This window comes from Diadema antillarum, unplaced genomic scaffold (assembly GCF_040938485.1).
Source record: "Diadema antillarum isolate AM-2024a unplaced genomic scaffold, OU_Dant_1.0 seq00001710_RagTag, whole genome shotgun sequence".
Lineage (NCBI taxonomy): Eukaryota > Metazoa > Echinodermata > Echinoidea > Diadematoida > Diadematidae > Diadema > Diadema antillarum.
Genome location: NW_027272399.1, coordinates 59,138 through 79,112, shown reverse-complemented (window position 1 = coordinate 79,112; position 19,975 = coordinate 59,138). Strand labels below are relative to the sequence as shown.

The 19,975-nt window shown below is 35.3% G+C and overlaps 1 protein-coding gene across 1 annotated transcript in view; it reads left to right on the top strand.

Annotated features, from left to right (window-relative positions):
• Nucleotides 1–15,502, top strand: part of LOC139711833 (kinesin-like protein KIF28P) — a 54,300-nt gene extending 38,798 nt beyond the window's left edge. Inside the window, exons 24-26 of the mRNA XM_071623683.1 lie at nucleotides 4,215–4,274; nucleotides 6,906–7,049; nucleotides 15,246–15,502. Of these exons, the coding sequence (XP_071479784.1) occupies nucleotides 4,215–4,274; nucleotides 6,906–7,049; nucleotides 15,246–15,359 (318 nt within the window). The 3' untranslated portion in view covers nucleotides 15,360–15,502. The remainder of the gene's footprint in view (nucleotides 1–4,214; nucleotides 4,275–6,905; nucleotides 7,050–15,245) is intronic.
• Nucleotides 15,503–19,975: the final 4,473 nt, after the last annotated feature.

Genomic DNA, 19,975 nt, shown 5'->3' with positions numbered 1-19,975 from the left:
AGCTGAATGAGAAGACTTCTATAGCTTGTGATGTCACATGTGTACAAGGATATAGAGAAAGTATCAAGAAAATTCAACATTCTGTATTTTCACTTTTCTTGCATAACAAAAGAACACATGACTTCTCTCTTTTGGAAGGCAGGGTGAATAATATTGCCCTAAAATACATCAGAGCAATTTGAAAAAAATGTGCACTTTTTTCAAAAAGTAAAGTTTTGTGAAATTCACTTATATTTTCCTTATATCGTTGTATGCATGTGACATCATACACTGTCGTAGTCGTCTCATCCAGCAGTGATTGCGCAGATATTTAAAAAACCCATAACTTTTGAATGGATTGTCCAATTTCTCCCAAACTTTCAATGATATGTTATACTAATGTTGTTGCATTCACTCAATCCACATGTATATGAAAGTGGACTTGTCCTTTAAGAAACCATTTTCTTTTCCTTGAAATTCCAGTATTTAAAGCCAAATTCTGAGATAAAACATAATAACAAAACAAGGTGAACACCTCATCAAAATTATACTGAAATAGAACTACAAATCTTGTTTTTTTTATCTTTCCCTTTCCAGTCCTCGGGACTTGTTCCTCTGTTCACTTTAGTTGTCACAAACTTGAATAATCTTAAAAAAATACAATGTCATAAACAGTTGGTTCAACTTGGAAAATTTAATAATTATTGTCATATAAAAAAAAAATCACATACTTTTGTTTATGATTACCACATTGTACATGAAAAAACAACAACTAAGAATTCAAGAACAAGTTGTGCACCAGCTATAGGCATGTGGCCTTTTTGTGAAGTTTGATTATTTGATGATTTTTTTTTTTACATTCTTTTTTTTTAATGATTGTGGACTAGGGCATGCATGAACTGCCACATGTATCACTTTGGTATCAAGGGAATTCTGGTGAGTTATGTATAAATAAGTCACTTCTGTTGTGAGGATTTTCAAAGTATTAGAAAATGTTGATAGATAGTGAAAAGGAACTGAAGTCTTGCCTGTCACTATCGCATAACAATATGGTGTTAACAAACAATGTCACCTCCGAAACACAAGAAAAAGCAACCTACATGGAAAGCTGTGATTGGTAAATCTTCACAACTAAATTGCTTGTTGGAAATCAAGCTTCTAAGATGAAAGCATCTATATGTTTACTTAACTAAAGCAGGAGAAATGATCTTGATTACAATATTATATATACAACAGAAGGGTGTATTTTGTGCATTCTCATTGTTAAAAAAAGTGAAAAAATGTAAATTTGCCCTAAAACGTACAGTCTAGCAATAAAAAAAAAGAGTGAAAGTGTGGTAGTTGATTTCTTCACTTTGAGACTTATGTTACTAAAATAAATGAAACCATTGGTGTACATGATATGGTTTCTCTTCAACAGAAATGAACAAAAAATCTTGTTAACGGTGTTTTGTCACCTTCGAAACAGTAATTTTTAGTTTTTATTGGATCTTTTTTTAATCCCTAGAAAATTCTCACTTCCTGTTGCCATATTACTATTGCCATCCAAAAGAGATTCCTGTCAATTGGGCAGAATCAAACAAAATTGCTTTGTCTTCAAGAAATTATCAAATATAATATGCTTGTTGTTTCGGAGGTGACAAGTGTTTCGGAGGTGACAAGTGTTAACGGAAAATTGTAAATTGCTCCGAAATGAAAACAACAGGCTATATTTCTACTACCTTCCTTCAGAGATAATGTGAGGGGATATGTTACATTTTTGCAAATGTAATGTATAACTGATGTCAAGAATAAAAAAATTAAATACATAAATCCGTTGTCTCGGAGGTGACAGAAATGTTAACGGAAAAGTTACATAAATTTATAAATGCTCACCAAAAAATGATAAGTTATTTGAATTAATTAATCTTTGGATCAAAGTTAAGTCAGATTGATTACTATTCTGTTTTGATGGAAATTAGCAAAGTTGAATTTTATAATTGTGAACAAGAGCTAACTCAAAAGAGGGGTTAATTGTTAACGGAAAATGTCACCTCCGAAACATAAAGTTTGGACAATTTCAGTATTTAAAGAAGACAAAGCAGAACCTGGTAAACATAATAGTTCTTAATGTTGGATACCTGTCTATCACAACAGCAACAAAAATAATGAAAAGGAATAAACAATTTAATATGCTAGCTCTGACAAAAATACTATGTCAGAATGAGTACACCAAATGTGTTGGATTTCAAGCATGTAAGTGCCTGCCACATCTGAAAGAAAAAGAGAGGAAAGTTCATTAAGGTACCCAAGGTAGACACTGTGGGTGGTAAGTTTATGAGAAAAAATAATGCATATCTGTCAGTGTATAAGAAAGTTATACACCAATTAGTGCCAACACTGTGTTTTACACCACTGATTGTAAAAATGGCCATATATGTATAATACTTTCTTTCTTTTATAATCATTTCCTGCATATGATTTCATTGGGGGAATTATCAACTGGTTGATTGAAGGAAGTAGGTCATTCTCTCAAATTTAACAGATTGTGTTAGAAATTTGTATACCTTTTTGTCATGGGCAAGTTTGGAAATATCAAAGAAGAGCAGAATATTTGAATAACTCCCAATTTCTCAAATGATATATTTTATGTGGTCTGTTGAAGAAATGATTTGAATGTTCAGACAAAGTCATGAATTGGTATTTAAAAATCAAAGTCATTGAAATTTGATAATTAAGGGAATATTTGATTAATATTTTCACAAACAAGGTTACTACAATGTTTTTTATGTAGTATGCTTTTTGATGAGCTAAATGTGAATATTTGTACGAAGGGAGCTAGGATTTATCACCAAAGTGAGTTAAGAGTTCTATTCACAGTTTACGATTTATGAAATATTCATGCAGCAACTAATTTTCTCATGTAGTGGTATGTGTTACAAAGTAATATAACTATGCCCTGCCAATATTAGAGAAATTCCTATTGTATTTAAATTTTATTCACGACGTGAGAACACAAGATTCTTTCTCCTGGCATATGGAAAGCTTTCTGACCTTGTCCTATCTAGCAAAGACAAATGAATACAGATTGGTCATAGGCATGATCAAAGGCCAAAATGTGAAAATTTATAAAGCAGGTGAATAAATTGCAGATTAATCACTTGTGAAGAAGCATAGCTTATGATTTGGAATATATTACGATACTTCTTACCTTAATGTTTCATATCAATGTTGCGCTTACCATCAAGGTACGTTGTGAGTAAAGAACCTCAATTTGTTGTTTTGTCACCATTTGGATCACCACAAAAGAAATCACTTCAAGTGCCAATCAAAGCAGATTCAACTAGCGTGTGATTGAACAGACAAGTTTTTAAAAATGACTGAAATTTCCTTCATTTGAAGTTTGCAGAGCAGTCCACAAACTATTTGACATCATGCAATCATTTCAGTGAGCTTTATATGGGAAAGTTGTGTATGTTTCAGCAACAAGTGTTCATTCTAAAGATGATGGCCAACAGACACCTAAAGCAGGAAGGAAAATGCAACAAAAAGTTTGTAAAAGTTATCACATATTTGCATACATCTGCAGCTCAATCTTTGTTTTGTGAAATACATTGACTTCCTTTAAATCTAAGTACTTTATTAAAGAAAAAAAGGCAACTTTCATGTACTGCTGTCAGGACATTTTTCTTGCATGTTCTTAACTACTTTAATGCGGCAGGATTTAATTCCATTCACAAATTAATCCACAGGACATGTCAAACATAAGGATTTCTTTACATTAACATTTGGCATTTACATCTTTGTGTTGGTTTGCATTTCTTTTTTTTGAGCGAGGGTTGCAGCTCCTATTTCTCATGTTAAGATCATTTTGCAGCATTGGTTTGAGACCACACGTGTGCTGGTGCTTGTGGAATGGAAGGGGAATTTAATCAGTTAGGAGGGTCGACCACACCCAGACATATTATCTGTGGACTAAGTTCCAAATGATATATCTTAAGCAGGCAAATGCAATTTTGGCCAAAATATAATGATATTAGCAACCCAGGAGTTCAATATTTTGTCCAGACCCCTCCTCCTCCAGTCTCCATAAGATTTCATCAGTCCATGTTCATTCTTTTTCCTTGCATGCTGCTAAACCCATCCCAGCACATATGCCTCTAATTACTGGCTGGCTGGGATAAGGAGACTCTTGTGTGAAATGCAAGGTGCCCCCTTCTCTGCTCACTTCTGACATGTTTCTCTCTCACAATCAGGTGATACAGGGGCACAACTATGTCCGCAACAAGTCGCCAAACGGACATTCCGACGAGAATGTAAGCCAGTATTTTCCAAAGGCGCAAAAACAGAGGATGCTATATGATAATAGACATCCTGATGGTTGCACCCAGTATACACAAGCTTGTAACCTACTATAGTTCCTCATGGTCTATTTAACGTCAGACATCCTAGAATATCATACTCCCCATTCTAGATCACTGGAATTTCTGTGTATCATGTGCTAACTGAAACCATCTGGCTTTAATTCAGATTCTAGATAGTCTCTTTTCATTCCTCATGACACATACCTTCTCCCTTTTTTTTCTCTTTCTCTTTCTCTCTTCCCAATATAAATGAATGATGTGCAAGCTTATTTTGCAACAATATAGTTATATGTCCATCTGAGCCACAAATATGATGGTAAGATATAAGTCCTGCATGTAACTATGGGAGCAGAGTAAATCCAGTGTATTTTACATGGATCGTGATGAGTCTCTTACTACAGGAAAATTTTAGTATGTTGTTTTGGGCTTTCTCTTCTTGTTGGCTGTAGCATTTCATGCGTGGCAAATCGTTTTTCGCATGTATACATGATATACATAATATATCGCCTGAGTGTGCATGCGGGTGTGCATGCATGCACAATGCGCATATCTGTATCGTGTTCACATTGTACGTTACTAATGTTTTAATTATAATCAACATGATGGCAGCCCACATTGTGTGTGCCGACATGGGCTGCCGCCCAGTGATATCTCATCTTTATCTTTTAGTACCACAAACAAGTGATGCTTTGTAGGAGTTTCAAGTGAGAAGTTGCATACTAGTAATTGTTTCTGACATTTGCAAGCATTTTTGTAAAAATCTGTGTGAGCCATTTATTACCTGCTGCATACAGCAGATTGTGTTTTGTAATTATTATTCAAGGTTGTAACCTATCGGTGCACAGAAATACAGAGCCTCAAAAAGAGGAGAGATCATATTAAATGGTACTCAACCTTGACTGAAATTCCCGTCAGGAAATTGAAAGTTTTCAGAGAATGGCCTTGGCACTGAAAGATGATATGATGAACGCTAGGCACGCCAACTCGTCTCCCTACCAAGAGGCAAATTTTATGTAACATAGTATAGCTTTCCTGTCCTGAAAAAAAAAAGAGAAATAAAAAGAAAGTAATAACATATGCAGAAAACAAAGCTCAAGAGGAGACATTTAGGAGGGCTTGTATTGCGGAGGTCATTTCTACAATTTCACAGTGGTGAATAAACCTATGTGTGTGGACCTCTATGAGTTGTTAGCAAAGTAGCTTACAAGATAACTTGTAGCATGTTTATACAGTTCCTTAAATGGCGTTGTGTATATGTTTGTGTGTGAAGGTGCTTCCTAGGAGTATGTGGTACAGTAGAGCAACATCCTTTTATCTACTGCATTTCAGGTGTACGGCTGCTTATTTCTCTTCCAAATGATCACGTACCCAATTAGGCATTTGATCTGTTGGATTAGTCCTGTCAAACGTTCAATGCTGATAGTGACCAGAGGGAAGGCATGATAGTTACCTTTTTTTATGATATCTGTGGAAGAATTTCTGAGAGATCGCATGGTAATGACATACCAATTTGCCATGCTGTGCTGATAAAGTTGTAAACATTAAGTGGAGGAAACTGCAGTATAAATGAATTGGCGGAAAAACTGAGCAATTTTGATATTTACTCAAACTGAAATTGTTATATCTTACCCAGTACTTCCTCTTGGAATTTCAAAGTATAGGAAAGCGTTCTCTTAAATAGATTCAGAGTACAAGTCAGTTTACCTACATGAGGGGTGTTACTGTGATGCATTGTCTTGAAATCACCTGTTTCAAAAAGTGATTATACATATATCCTTTATTCTGGAAACTTGTGTAAAAGGAAACTGCAAAGTTGTCAATTTTATGTCATATCCTCTCATATTCTTGAACCCATTCTTGCATCAAACCAAAAAAAAAAAAAAAAGAGAGAGACAAAAAAAAGAACAGTGCTTTTAAAACTATTGCTGACACACATCAAACTTGTAGGTCCACAAAGAGAATTACAAAGCATTCCATTTTACAAGTGATACTGTGTGTATATATATATTTTTTTTTTGGGAGGGGGAGAGGGTCTAAAAGCAATATTTGCGCAATATGAAAGACATGGAAAGAGAGAGATGAGAGAGAGAGAGGGAGAGAGAGAGAAAGAAAGAGAAAAGAGGGAGAGAGTTTTAGTGGTAGAACACTCAAGAAGCCTTTCTGTATACTTGGTTACCAATAAGGCTGAAGTTATTTGTTTGTTTGTTTCTGTGAATGCCACATAGATGTCAGAAATGGTGATTCAGATTATGAGTTTTGTGAAAAATGCAATGGAGTGTCAATACACATCATCTGCGCCACAAATCCATTCCCAGAACCATGCTTGGGAAGTGGTTTGTGGTAAAATGCAGCATTTCATCCATCTTTTCCCCTCATGGGCCAGCTATTGATGGAGCAGTGATACCTTATTGATGGGCCATGGAAATCTCCCATAAATTGGGACTCTAAACTGTATCATAGAAATGAAGCAATTGTTCTTTTTTTTTTTTACTTCAATGCATTTGAAATCCTTTTTGCACCTTGCAAAATTTTTCCCCGAGGTTGGTACCCCGGTATCTGATTTTCATCATTTCACACAAACAGGAGGACACAGTTAGCGTGTTCAGTTTTGAGCTAGATCCCGATCATCGAGTGAGCGAGGGTTTGGCTAACGGTCCCACCGCCTCCAATGGCCACAATGCCGCGCCATCTCCGAAGCCGGCAAACGGAAGATCTGCATCACCCGATGTAAGAAACCATGGCGATACCCACCCGTCTCTCCCCAGGGGAGAACAATCTGTAGCCCACTTATGTATTCTCCCTCACTCGCTGGCTCTACTTATTCATGTCAAGGCTCATGCCAAGCTTACACTTGCTCCTGTTCTACAATCAAAACAAAAAAATTCAGGAGGATTCTACAAACTGTGTGACTTCCGCAGCTATTATTCATTGCTCATAAGTTTCCTCTATTTTGCAGTCTCAAGAACAAAAATTCACGCTTTTTTCTGCCCACTGACACTTCAAACACTTTAGAGAGAACAAATGATAAGCTTTTTCCTATAATAGCAAAGAGTAACATTTGCTTCTTTTCCCAGCACAGCTAACTTTTCATCTTTTACAGCACTGAACTAAGTCAACTTTTGTTACACTACTGAGCGCTATGTACATGCTTGCATCGCCTGTAGCACTGATGTAGTCTGCATGCTTCCATGTTAATACTTGAAAATGTCACTGCTTCATTCTCTAATGAGATGTTGCATATTTTCATGTAAAACTGTAAATAATATTACTCAACATGTTTGCACTCTACTAATGCCTTTGAGCACCATACCTTGTTTTCGTGTTGATGTAACACAGGCTGCAACTGTGATTACTCCTCACTTAACTTTTCTTTGCCTAAAAATATATTTCATATCCTGATGTGTGTAGAATGTGTATACTTGCCTTTTAAAAAAAGATAATTATGCACTTCAACATGTTAACAGTGACATGTAGATTTTCTCACTTTGATTTAACAGATTGTTCAACTTAACACCCATGTATGTACTCACGTGTCTGTAGTTATATTTTTCTTTTGTCCATGTAATTTCAGACACTTTGTTCAATTGGAGCTCTTGTTTGGATATATATATTTTTGTGTTTACTTCTTTCTCCTAGATGTTAACTGCATGTTGATTTTACTGGGCATTTTCCCAACTACCAACATGTTGTTATCCTTTTCCAGTCTGAGATGGTGCATTGCAAGAACAGACTTTAATGTTTGTGATGTGAATCAGTGTGTGGTTTGTCATAGGTGTACGGCAAACAAGATTTAATGAAAGTGTATGTTATGGTTGTATGTGCAGACTGTGAGAATATATGTGATTCTACTTGAATATGTACCAATATTTAGCAATAAAGCCTTGTTCTTTCATGCTTTTTACGGGCAACAGGTGTCAAGGTACAAATCATTTGACAAAATCTTATATTTCCCCTCTACTTAAATCGCTGTTATATTTCTTTCCTGAAAAAATATGTTGATGTGCAAGTGGCTTTGAGTGTTTGATGGCAGCTTTACAATATATGAGAGTTAAGAATCCCACTACCATGTCCAGAATTCAAGTGTCTCATAGCAACCCATTGTAAATGCTTGTGAAGATTTGTATTTTGATATGGTCCCAGATTTTTTCTTTTCTTTTCAAATCTCAGCCTAGAATGTAAAACCCACTTTCCATCACAAATGTTTCCCAAAAAGAGGTTGGATGTGTGGGATGAATGAATAATTGGATATTCATGGTAAAAATGTATTTCTTGGAATTTCTGTGTCTTTACATGATAACTGTATCAACAAATTCAAAACACATTCTGCATTTTGAATGCATGGTGTTTGGTTTTTATTCAGGTGCTTAAAAAAAAAAAAAAAAAGTGGTAGAAATCTGTTATACTGTCTTTGATGTCAAAACTACCTTGGTGTTGTAGCCCACACTTCACATTATAAAAAAAAGATAATATACTGCACTATGTTTTTGTTCAGATTTTGCTCAGACACAATCTGAGACTACTTTGTGTGTTAATCTACTGTCATGATAAAGGAGGAAAAGGTTTCTGTTGCTTTGCCATGTATGTTCTTCACTTTTGAAGATGCAACCAAAAACAAAGAGAAAATTACAGAGAACTCCTGTAGAAAAAAAAAATGGCTGTTTTATATGACTTTGTACGTCTTCAATATTTGCATCTTGATTAGCTTAGTTTAGGCCTATGCATGAAGGGTATCAATGGGCTTTTTTTTAATGTTCCAATTACAGTCTGTAAGATGGACAGTATTAACAGAAAATAAAATGACTCATGGGTTTGGTGAAAACAAGATGAATTGGATAAGGGATTACTGACTGTTATTGCTTTCAAATCATATCACAAATTATTGGGCAATTCACAAAGCTATGAGTATGAGTATTGAACCCATGGCAATTGATCAAAATTCAAGTAATGAGATGGAGACCTTTTGTACATTGATTAAGAATTAACATATTGTAGATTTTTGCTGGCAAACAATTTGTTGCCCGTGGATTTTTAATGAATTGATATATATACCGTTTGTATATATTTTTCTCTTTTTTTTTGGGGGGGGGGGGGGTCTGGGATGTTCCTAAGAATGAAGTCCAAAACCTACAAGGTCAAAGTTCACTGAAAGTGAATCACCCATTATCCTCGATTCATGTACCAAATTCCCCCAGTCTTGTCAGCAATCACTGCTACTCTCTTGCCGCTGTTCACACTTATGTTTTGGCCCACACCACGGAGACCAAGTCCCCTGTCATGCTCTGTCCTATTTGTATTTCTCGTTTGTAGATGCAACAGGTTCAAACGGCGGCTACGGGAAAGAAACCTCAGTCGGGTGTTTGTGCCGTTATGTAGGCTTTTTGCCTCAAATGTGAGGAAAATTTGGAATGAAATGTGTGCTTTCTTCATCTAGAGATGCCTGCCGCTGTTAATGCCCATATCGATTCCAACCTCAAATTGCTTGCATGCCTTTTCACTGGGTTATATGGGATCTGTCTGTCTATCTCTTTCTGATCTCTTCAGCTTCATCTATATCTGTTTGATTCTATCAAGCATTTGAGTATTTAATCCTTCTTGATGATTATCAGCATGTCGAGAGAGAATATATCTTTCCCTGAGAGTTGAATAGACCAGTTTATCATTAATGTAAACCTTCTGTTCAAAGGGGTTTGAACCTGTTGGTCCTTTGGTCACTTGCATATACCCATAAGCAGGGCCACCAAAAATGAAAGACGGGCCACCAAATTTCAAAAAAGGGCAAATTTGATGGCCCGCCTCGGGCCACCAAAATTTTTTGAAAAGTATGTCAATAAATTTGTTGAAAAGTATGTCAATAAATTTGTAACTTTTTGCGCCAGAAATTAACAATTAAATTTGTTTAAAGGATGGATGAAAAGGACTGAATGAGTGCATGAGAGTGAGTGTTGCGAGTTTGTTGAGGTTTATTTATGAGTAGATATGTCCAACTTCCAATTTTTGTTACGATAAAACTTAAATATTTGACTCATTAAAAAAAACTAGGACTTTTAATGTTTTTTATTTTTTATTTTTTTTTTTTGGGGGGGGACCAAATTTTTCTCTTGGGCCACCAAAACTTTGAAATTGAGGATTTTGGTGGCCCCATCGGGCCACCAAGCAAAAAAGTTAATATGGAGCCCTGCCATAAGCATTGATAATTACGTCCTTGTGGTCATATAAATCATAATTTCGGTTAATTATGTTCAAATTTATCAATATTACCTGTTGGGACCTACAAATGAGGCACTGAATTACTGCATCAAATAGGATTTGGTATTTGGAACTCATATTACTTATTGAAATATTCTTTTTGATATGTTGTGCGATGCATATCTTTGGTTATTAAAAATAGTATCTATTTAAAGATGGGTGCAAAAACTCTTGACTTTTAGTAAACTGGTCTGTGACAACTCCCTTCATCCAGTGTTTATGTTAAAGTTCTATAGTCTACCTCTTTTAAACTGCTATCATCATACATATTATCACTCATAATGAAATTATGAATGTACTTTGATATTTAAAGTGTGTGAGTTTGTGTTTGCGTGTTTGTATGTGTGTATCAAATATTTGGGATGTTGTCATGTTGCCATTACTGTATCATCAATGTGGATGCAGATTGTGTGATGAAATTCATGATTTGAAGAAGATGTATATATACCAGATATACTTCAGTTGCTGAAAAGAGCAATATTATCGTATGCATCTTTTTCTGAATAATCAGACAGTTGTGTTAATATTTTTGTCAACTGCTGACCATTCGAACTTATGAGGTAATAGAGCCTCACCTCAAAAAAAAGGGAAAAAAAAACATTTGGTTTCGCTATTTCTAATTATTTGCAGCACTGTATGTTGAGCTCTTTTTAAAGCAGTTTCATATTTACTTGGTTTCATTTTGATCATTTTTTTTGTTAACTTTCATTGCAATGTATGTTTGAAGCTTTCGTGCGCAAATTATCACTGTGTGGTGGCTTTAAACTGCTGGTACTGTCATTGCTGTACACCTAAATTATCACTCATTATGACACATCAGTTCATGAAAGTATATGATGGATATTGTGTCTCTTAAGTGTATTCATGTAGCATGAAATCTTGTTCATAAGTTTCACAAGCAGTCACAGTCTTTTATGCAAATTAGATGAAGTGATGATGTCATCACCACACAAGTCTTCCACTGACCTAAACACAGATCTCCACAGATTAAATAGTTTTAATCAATTCAAATAGACAAAAAGTGATATTCATTACATCAGGGCCCCATTTCATAAAAAATGTTAGGATAGCAACTCTTGCTGGAATGGCAACTTCCCATAGTAACAGCCAATCAGAAAGTCAGATTCTTGTCATTACCATGACAATTGCCATTCCAGCAAGAGTTGCTATCATATCAACGCTTTATGAAATGGGGCCCTGTTTGCTCTAGAGATATATTGACTTCAGCATATTACAAGTTTAAAGGGGCAGGGTGGTATCTTCACAATGATTAATGAAGTGATTTCTGTTTGTTCATAACATACTAGAAACTTGTTAGGTCGTGACATTAATGACTATCTAATTTAAATGTGTCTGGTGTGATGAATATTACCATTTTGTGAAAATAATAATGATAATAGTAAAGGACATTTATATTGTGCAGCTACAATGCTGTACTATAATGATATACTCTACTGAACATGAAATATTATGTACAATTCCAAAACTTCCTCATTCTTACTCGCCATGGCCTATATTGAATAAAACTGGTACCATTCTGTTAGTTTAATTTGGCCTTTTCATTAACTTGTTGAAGACCAGTCCCGAGTACTCAGTATACTTGGTCACGTGTCTGTGGGAAATTTGTGTTACAGCAAAGTCAGTCGGTCCTCAACAGATTGAAATCAACTTTAATATGGAGTATAGAGTTCCACTTCAGTGCAGAGCACTGTCATCAATACCCTTTTGAGAATGTTTGTCAAACAGCTTAGTACTTTTTTAGATCTTCTTTGTTATTGTCAGGAATTGTATTGTGAAATAGGAAGTCAGCGTACAATGAGTTTCATAATGTGATCATTTGCACAGATTTATTATTCCCACGACCCAGTCCAGCAGTTGACTGTTCACAAGTAGTCAGCTACAGAAATTCTTTCATACCAATCCATTAAAAATTACAGTTAGTACATGTGTAAGTACAAAGTTGCAGCAAACCTCTAGATAGTTATAGGGTTGTTCTACAACTATCAATGGGAAATTACTTATAAGGTCTGAATGCATTGTGAGAATGACTTGTTAGCTGCCACTAACACGCGTTTCTCACCACTTATTGCAAGTGATCCTATATGCCAATGACAGTCAAATGCAAAGCACTAAAAAATGCATGTTTACCTTTTATGAGCAGTGCTCTATGAATTGTCAGCATTCATCTCAGTACTAACTGCTTGCCAAATTTACCAGTTTTTGTTTTGAACATTTCATTGCAAGTGTAATTTCAATTAATTTCAGTTGTTGTTTCACTTCCTTTTTTTTTTTGGAGGATGTGCAAATGACAGATACTGTTTTGTTTTAAGAACAGCTGAGATAATATACACTGTTAGTATTAGAACAATTTCAGAACATGTTAATTATCACCATTGTGTTGTGGCTAGTAAAGTATTTTATGTGTATGCTGGAAATATTATAATATATGCTTTTTACATCAGTGTGATATCAGTGAATTATCAAAGATCTCTTTCTTCCATTTTAATTTTGAGAAATATTTCAGTTAATCAGCTATAACTTTCAGTTTCTCTTTTGACCATGAGCATGATGACAAAGAGAGACATGAGTTTCATACTACTTGCCTTTTTGTCTACTGCATTTTCTCCTGAATTCCCTATCAAAGATGCTATTCTCCATGTCTATGAATTAATGAAAATACAAACTCTAATTGTGTGCTCAAAGTACATGTCACTCATGCATTCATTTCATCATCCTGTCTTCCCTGGATCATACATTGAACATCATTGCTTTCGCCTTAAAGGGGATGGCTAGTAACTGATCAGTGGGAATCAGTGGGAATGCTGGAGGGTGATTGCTCCAATCCTTGTGGGATTCATTTAAGAGTACATTATATATCTACTGTTGTGTGAAAATTATTTGCTTCAGAACAGTCTCATATTCAAGTAATGTGCAGATTAATGCCCCGTCACTGACCAGGGACTCTTACCTGGAAACATTAAACTGCACATTACTTGAATATGAGACCATTCTGAAGCAAATAATTTTCACACAAGAATAGATATATAATGTACTCTTAAATGAATCCCACAAGGATTGGAACAATCATCCCTCAGCATTCCCACTGATTCCCACTGATCAGTTACTAGCCATCCCCTTTAATGTCATGACTTGATACTCTACATCTTTGCATTCATTATTTTTCCCCATTTGCAGCTTTCTAGTGATTATTGTCTCATCCTTTCATTGTCATTCCTTGCAGTAATAGTAATCGTCTTGCCAATTATCAGAATGAATGATTGTTATTATATATATGATATTATATATCTGGTGCATGCAGGATCATGGCGCATCTTAAGATCATTTTATGTCACTGCCAACAGATTGCCAGAAAAGCACGTGCAACTTGTCACATTCACGCATCAAATGACAGTAGCGTATATAGCACCTTGATTTCATCTAGGTTGTGTTGTTAGACCCATCTCCCTGGTCATTGGTCACCAACTGTATATCGCACTTCCCAAGGGAATCATATGCAAATAAGACTACAACAGAAGAGTTACAGTGAGAATCTGATAACAAAATTATGACCATCGAAGGGATAGTGAATCAGTCTACTATAACATCCAACAGTTACCTCCAAAATGTTATCTCTTTTGTTTTAACATGATACACCTTTATGAAGAATTTTAATGTTTTGTATTGGTGACAAAGGACCAAACAGTGTTGATTTTGTGGAATTAGAATGAAGGAGTGAATATTCCTTCTGTTTAAAAACTTATCTCCATAGTGCACATGGAGTAGAATCTTGAAGAAATTGATGAAATGTGTGTGGAAGGTACCCTCCCCCCCCAAAAAAAAAAGGAAATAAGGAACACAATAAGGACCATTTTATCTCTCCTTCTACAAAGAGCTCATTGGAGACACCAAGAAGAAGTCATATTTCATAGCTTGCTTCAAATTATATGGTCATAATTTTGTTCTCGAATTCTTCTGAACTTTTAAATTTGGTGAATTGCCTTTCATTCAAGACAATAATTTTGTTGGAGCAAATCATTCAAATGTACTGTTCCATTGTCACTAGATGTACATCAGAAAATTTATTTCAGTTCTGTTTCATCTATAACCTACAAGTGAAAAGCAAATAACATCAGCAACCCCACTTATAGTGTGACAGATTGGCTAAGTAAATGATAGTGCTTTATGATCATGTCAAACAGAATATATAATACTTCAGAATATACCTGAGACAAAGTTTAGAAGTGAGGAAGAATGTGCAGTCTAGCAAAAGATTCTGTATCATTGACTGCAGTCTAATCAATATCTCTAATTTTTATTGTTATATCAATGGGAACTGCAATGTAATCACACAGAAGGTCCATCCAATACATTGCTGACTCTTTTGCATTGTTCTACAGAGAAAAAATAGATTCAGTTCTAAATCACGAATATGCAGGATTTGATTAAGTTTAGGAGATTTAGGAGAGTAAAGTTGGGATCACGTATGGAAAACACAATGATGGTTTAACTGATCCACTTCATCGAAAACAAGATCACAAGTCAAATATTAGAATTGGTGTAACTGAGCATATTTACATAGCATGTGGGCAGTAGATAAAATCTAGCTCTGATAGCATCTTACTTTGTCGATTCACTGTGTTGACCATGCTGTGTTCTTATTTTTCTCCTTTCCTGTAGCTCATGCATCTACAGCAATCCAAGTCTGGCGGAAGTAACAGCTCCACTGTTGTCAGAACAAACACCAATGGCGAGAAGGTTTCAGGAGGGAGCAAAGCTTGTGTTGTCATGTGAGCTGACACTCAAACAAGGACACAATGACTGACAAAAGAGTGAAACAAAAGATCTATGATGTAACAGCAATGAATGGGAGGGGGAAAAAATGATGCACCTATCATGAACATATCTCCTGTACGCGATGCAAGTGTAGTTTTGAGTCTAACTGTGGGACACGGCTGCTCTGTACTGTGAAGAAAAAGTTTATGCACTTGCTCATAGCAACGCCAACATTTGGAAATATTGTTTTGCTCATAGCAACGCCAACATTTGGAAATATTGTTTTCTTTTACAGGGCTCAGTTGAAGAGTTCTCTGGGCACAATGTGCATCTTGACAGTTTCTAGGAAATATCGGTGACTTTGTAATAGCTCATATCATTCTAATGATTAAGAGTTTTGTGGCTTTTGGATTTTTATCGGTCAGCCTAGTTCGAGGAAACAAACTCACATTAGCCCTTTTGGATCCACTGCCTAGAAATGCCCTGTACACAGTATCAGTGTAGCTGCCCATGGTTCTGACAGAACAGAAGCACAGGGTTCACATGTTTTCCTGTGACCTATTCCTGCATGCATGCCAGTTTTTTAATGTAAAAGCCTTCGATTTTGCAAAGTGCATCATGACTTTAAAAATTCATAATAAGCATGCTCCAGCTCAACTTTACCTCATGTCCTCAGTATCAGCTTTTGGTGTCTTCCAAGCATTTCACAAGAAACAATGTTCATCAGCAGTCCAAACAAACCATACCTTTAACAATATTAAGTCTCTGTGTTGAGATGATGAATGCAGCCGTCCCTGGAATTTTCTACCTGTTCTTCTAGGATGGAACAAACTCTGCTGATAACCTGGCTTTGTAATGAAAGGTGTAGCTCTTTTTATAAATTGCTGTATGGATTCATAGTGATATAAACACAAATTGGTAAATCTGTTCCGAGCTGATTGATATTCTCATAAAGGTCTGCCCAATTGCTGAGCACTGAGCAGAGTATTAGAATCACCTCTTCATTGGAATCAATTTTCTTGCTGCTGTCAGTGCCTACATTGCAGGGAAATTAAGCAACTCCAGTTCAGAAATTTGTCAGCTTGGGATTTCAGTAATTAGATGAAAGATTAATCAGTCCATCGTAGAATGTTGATGGATTTCTGAGAATGTATTTATGAAGTATTTCTTGCAGAGAGCATTGATCCACGGCAGCTGTAAAGTAATGGTATTCAGTACATCCCTCACATTACTTTATGAAAAAAAAGTGTGCTACTGACTTCAAGAAACAGTGCTTGACAATAGCGATCACCCAGTGTTAATGTGTTTAAAGAAAGGGATGGTTGAAATAGCTAACCCTTGTAATTTCTAATTAGATACAGAAATATTTTTATGTGACAGTTTGGTTTTTTTTCCCTCTTGGTGATATATGGTTAATCTTTCATGTGTACCCAGTTACATAATTACCATTTTGTATGATGTTGCACAGTTGTCATTTTGTGTGATGTGATATATACCTTGTTGCCTTATTGGAGATTGATAAATTAGGTGTCATTTTTTTAGTTCTACAAACATCATGTACAAGGTACGAAAGCTCTAAAATATATTGTTTTGAAAACATTTTAGCGATGTTAAAAAAAAAAGAACAGAGGAAATATTTGAACAAAAATGGACAATATAAAGCTGACTGACTGACAGTCATTATTCAGTCAGACCATGGTAGTATCTCCTTGGTCAGACATGACAAGATATTTACCTGAAGAAATCATTGCTAATTCTACAGTTCATCACAGATATGATATTTCAAAGGCAGTGTGCTCTTAGTGTCCCATTAGGACACATTCTTTATGTGCAAAACAGTAACCCAAATCAGGCCACCACACATGCATTTACGGCATCTTAGAGGCCAGTCACTTGTCCACATCATTGCATTCAAATGGACAGCTCTCAAAACAACTATTGGGTATTCTTTATTGGCAAACAAGAAATGCAAAATGGACAAGTTATGTAACATTTTAAAGAGGGGAAATCATTGTCTTTATCTACTGCATTCAATTCATTCAATGATGATAGCAACTTTATCATCTTCTGGATATCCCATATGTGGCCTCTAGAGGTTTAAACCAACTAAGGGATGTCCTGGGTTTTTTTAGCCTGATATGGCTTAAAAGCAAACATAAAGCATATTTGTCTTTCTCTCTGTTTTCAAAATGTAATTTTTTTTTCTGAATGCTGCCATGAAATTTAAAAAAAAAAAAAAAGATATGCCTTTTGGGTACCTCCTCTGAAGGAATTGCTTGTATTGGAATAAGAATGAAACTCATGCTTGCAGTTTGCACACTTTCTAACGTGTTGTTCTCATAAAATTATGATGAATTACATGTAAATTGCATGGAAAGTGCAGTCATGTACAAGTTTTATTCATATCTGATAGAAATTGTGTTGATATATATATTTGTTACTTTGATATATTTAAACAGATTATCTTTCCTGCCTTTAAGAGAAACAATGTTTATTTTCCAAGAGTAATACAATGTCTGTCTGTACATAGAGAATGGGTGTGTGAATGTGAGTGTGTGTATGTGTGTGTGTGTGTGTGTATGTGTAATATCAGCTATGCAAATATGCAATATTGATATGTGTGTACAAGAGTGTGTAGTCTGTAACTGTGCTATATGAACTGTGTTCACAATGGATGTATATTTTTACATATTGTGTGATCTACTGATAAATGAATTCATATAAATATGAATATGATTTCTTCTGATGCTCACGCAAAGACTTCTTTCCTGTTCAAGTTACCAGTTTCTATTTATATACCTGGAAATATTTGTGATATTTCTATCACAAGAATGAATGAATTTAGAAAGCATATTTTGTTTGAAGATATTTCAGTTTAAGATATGTAAATCCTGTTATGTGAGCTATCTCAGAAATTACTTCCCGACTTTTGCTTCATATTTAATGGAAATGTTATGTACATATCAAAATTAATCTTTAGTAAGCATTATTTTGTGCGTTATTTCATAAAGGTTTGGTAATGATGAATATGCCTTTATTGACCTCTTTCTTGGTCCACATGCTGGTCTGTGTGTTTTACCAGTGAAAAAAAATATGGTATTTAGGCAGCAAAGTCAGGTAAGGGAAGTGGTAACCTACAGTTTGATAAGAAGATATTGTGATATTTCATTCGATACAAATCATGAACAGAAAGCTTTCAGTAAAGTGATATAAATATTTTGGATTATTCATTGTTTATGATGGTGTAGATGATCTTCGGGTCAAATGAGCAACTTCTCTGGCATGTTTTTGATACTTTTGCATGTCACTCTGGTTTGAACGTACTGGACAGAATTTTGTATGTGAGACAACAAAATGAGGGAGGACAACAAAATGAGGGAGGACTACAAAATGATTCTGTAATGTATATAGACGAATATCCCAGTATCTGCAATACATGGTGGTATCTTTCAGAATGCAGGTGTAGTATATTTTCATTCTGAGCTAATCATTGTATGGACAAACCAAACCTGTCTTATCATCGACATTCCTGTCTAGATGCATGTATTTGATCTTTGATGAAAGAACAATGTTTTGGAGAAAACAAATGAAACAAAAGACTAGTGATCATCTTTGTCATTTCTAAAAGTGTATGTGTGGTCTATTTATACTTTTAAGCTGTGGAGAAACCAGAAATTAAAGTTGCCCTGTGGTAAGAACCATTTGGAAGCCCTACTAGGTTGTATTTTTTTTTCTTCATAATACCTATGTGAGTATGCAGTACTTTGACAGGAATGCATAATTTATCACAGGATCAAGTGGTTTGCAGAGATGGTATGGTCTGTGTGTGTGGGGGGGGGGGGAGCCATGCACATTAATCATGTGACCATGGGTTACCTGAAATATGCTGACCAACATCTTAAATAACAAGCTTTTTTTTCGATTAAGGCCTACAAGGTTTTAGATGTTCTACACTCCGTGTAGTGTGAACACACTACTGGTTCTTAATCCTTTGAGGATAAGTCCCGCCTGATTATACTCTGGCAAGTGTCTATGGAAAATGTGTATTGTAGCAAAATCAGTCCATCCTCAATGGGTTTATGACTTGATGTATTCAGAGTCGGTCCATTTGACCATCCAAAAAATGACAGGGACAGTTAGACATTCTTCACATTTTTGTTTGGTTGATTTTTCTCTTCTTCTTTTACTTGAATGGCAGCATGTATAGAGACCACTGATTATTTTTTGGAAATCATACAGTATTTGATACCATAGGCTTGGCCTATCTACCAGTGGTATCTTTACCCTTTGCAGTCACGTTTGATATGAAATTACTTGTCAATAGATCAATTTAAAGGAACAATACTTGTAAATGTCAGTGCATAATATATCCATCCAAACTATTGACATACCTTGATAAGTAAGTTTATTCAGAGTACAGATCAATGTCAAGATCTATGATTTAGATTTCCCATTAGCATAGTGAAAAGATAAAGAGATAGATATTCTAGTGATTGAACAAATCAAATCATTTCTTTAGTTGTCCTTTGTTTTCATAATATGATTACCATGCGATAGTCTTTCATTTGTAAATAATCATTGGTGTGTGATCATCACATTGCGACAGCTTCGTACTTCCATTTCTGTTTCTAGTG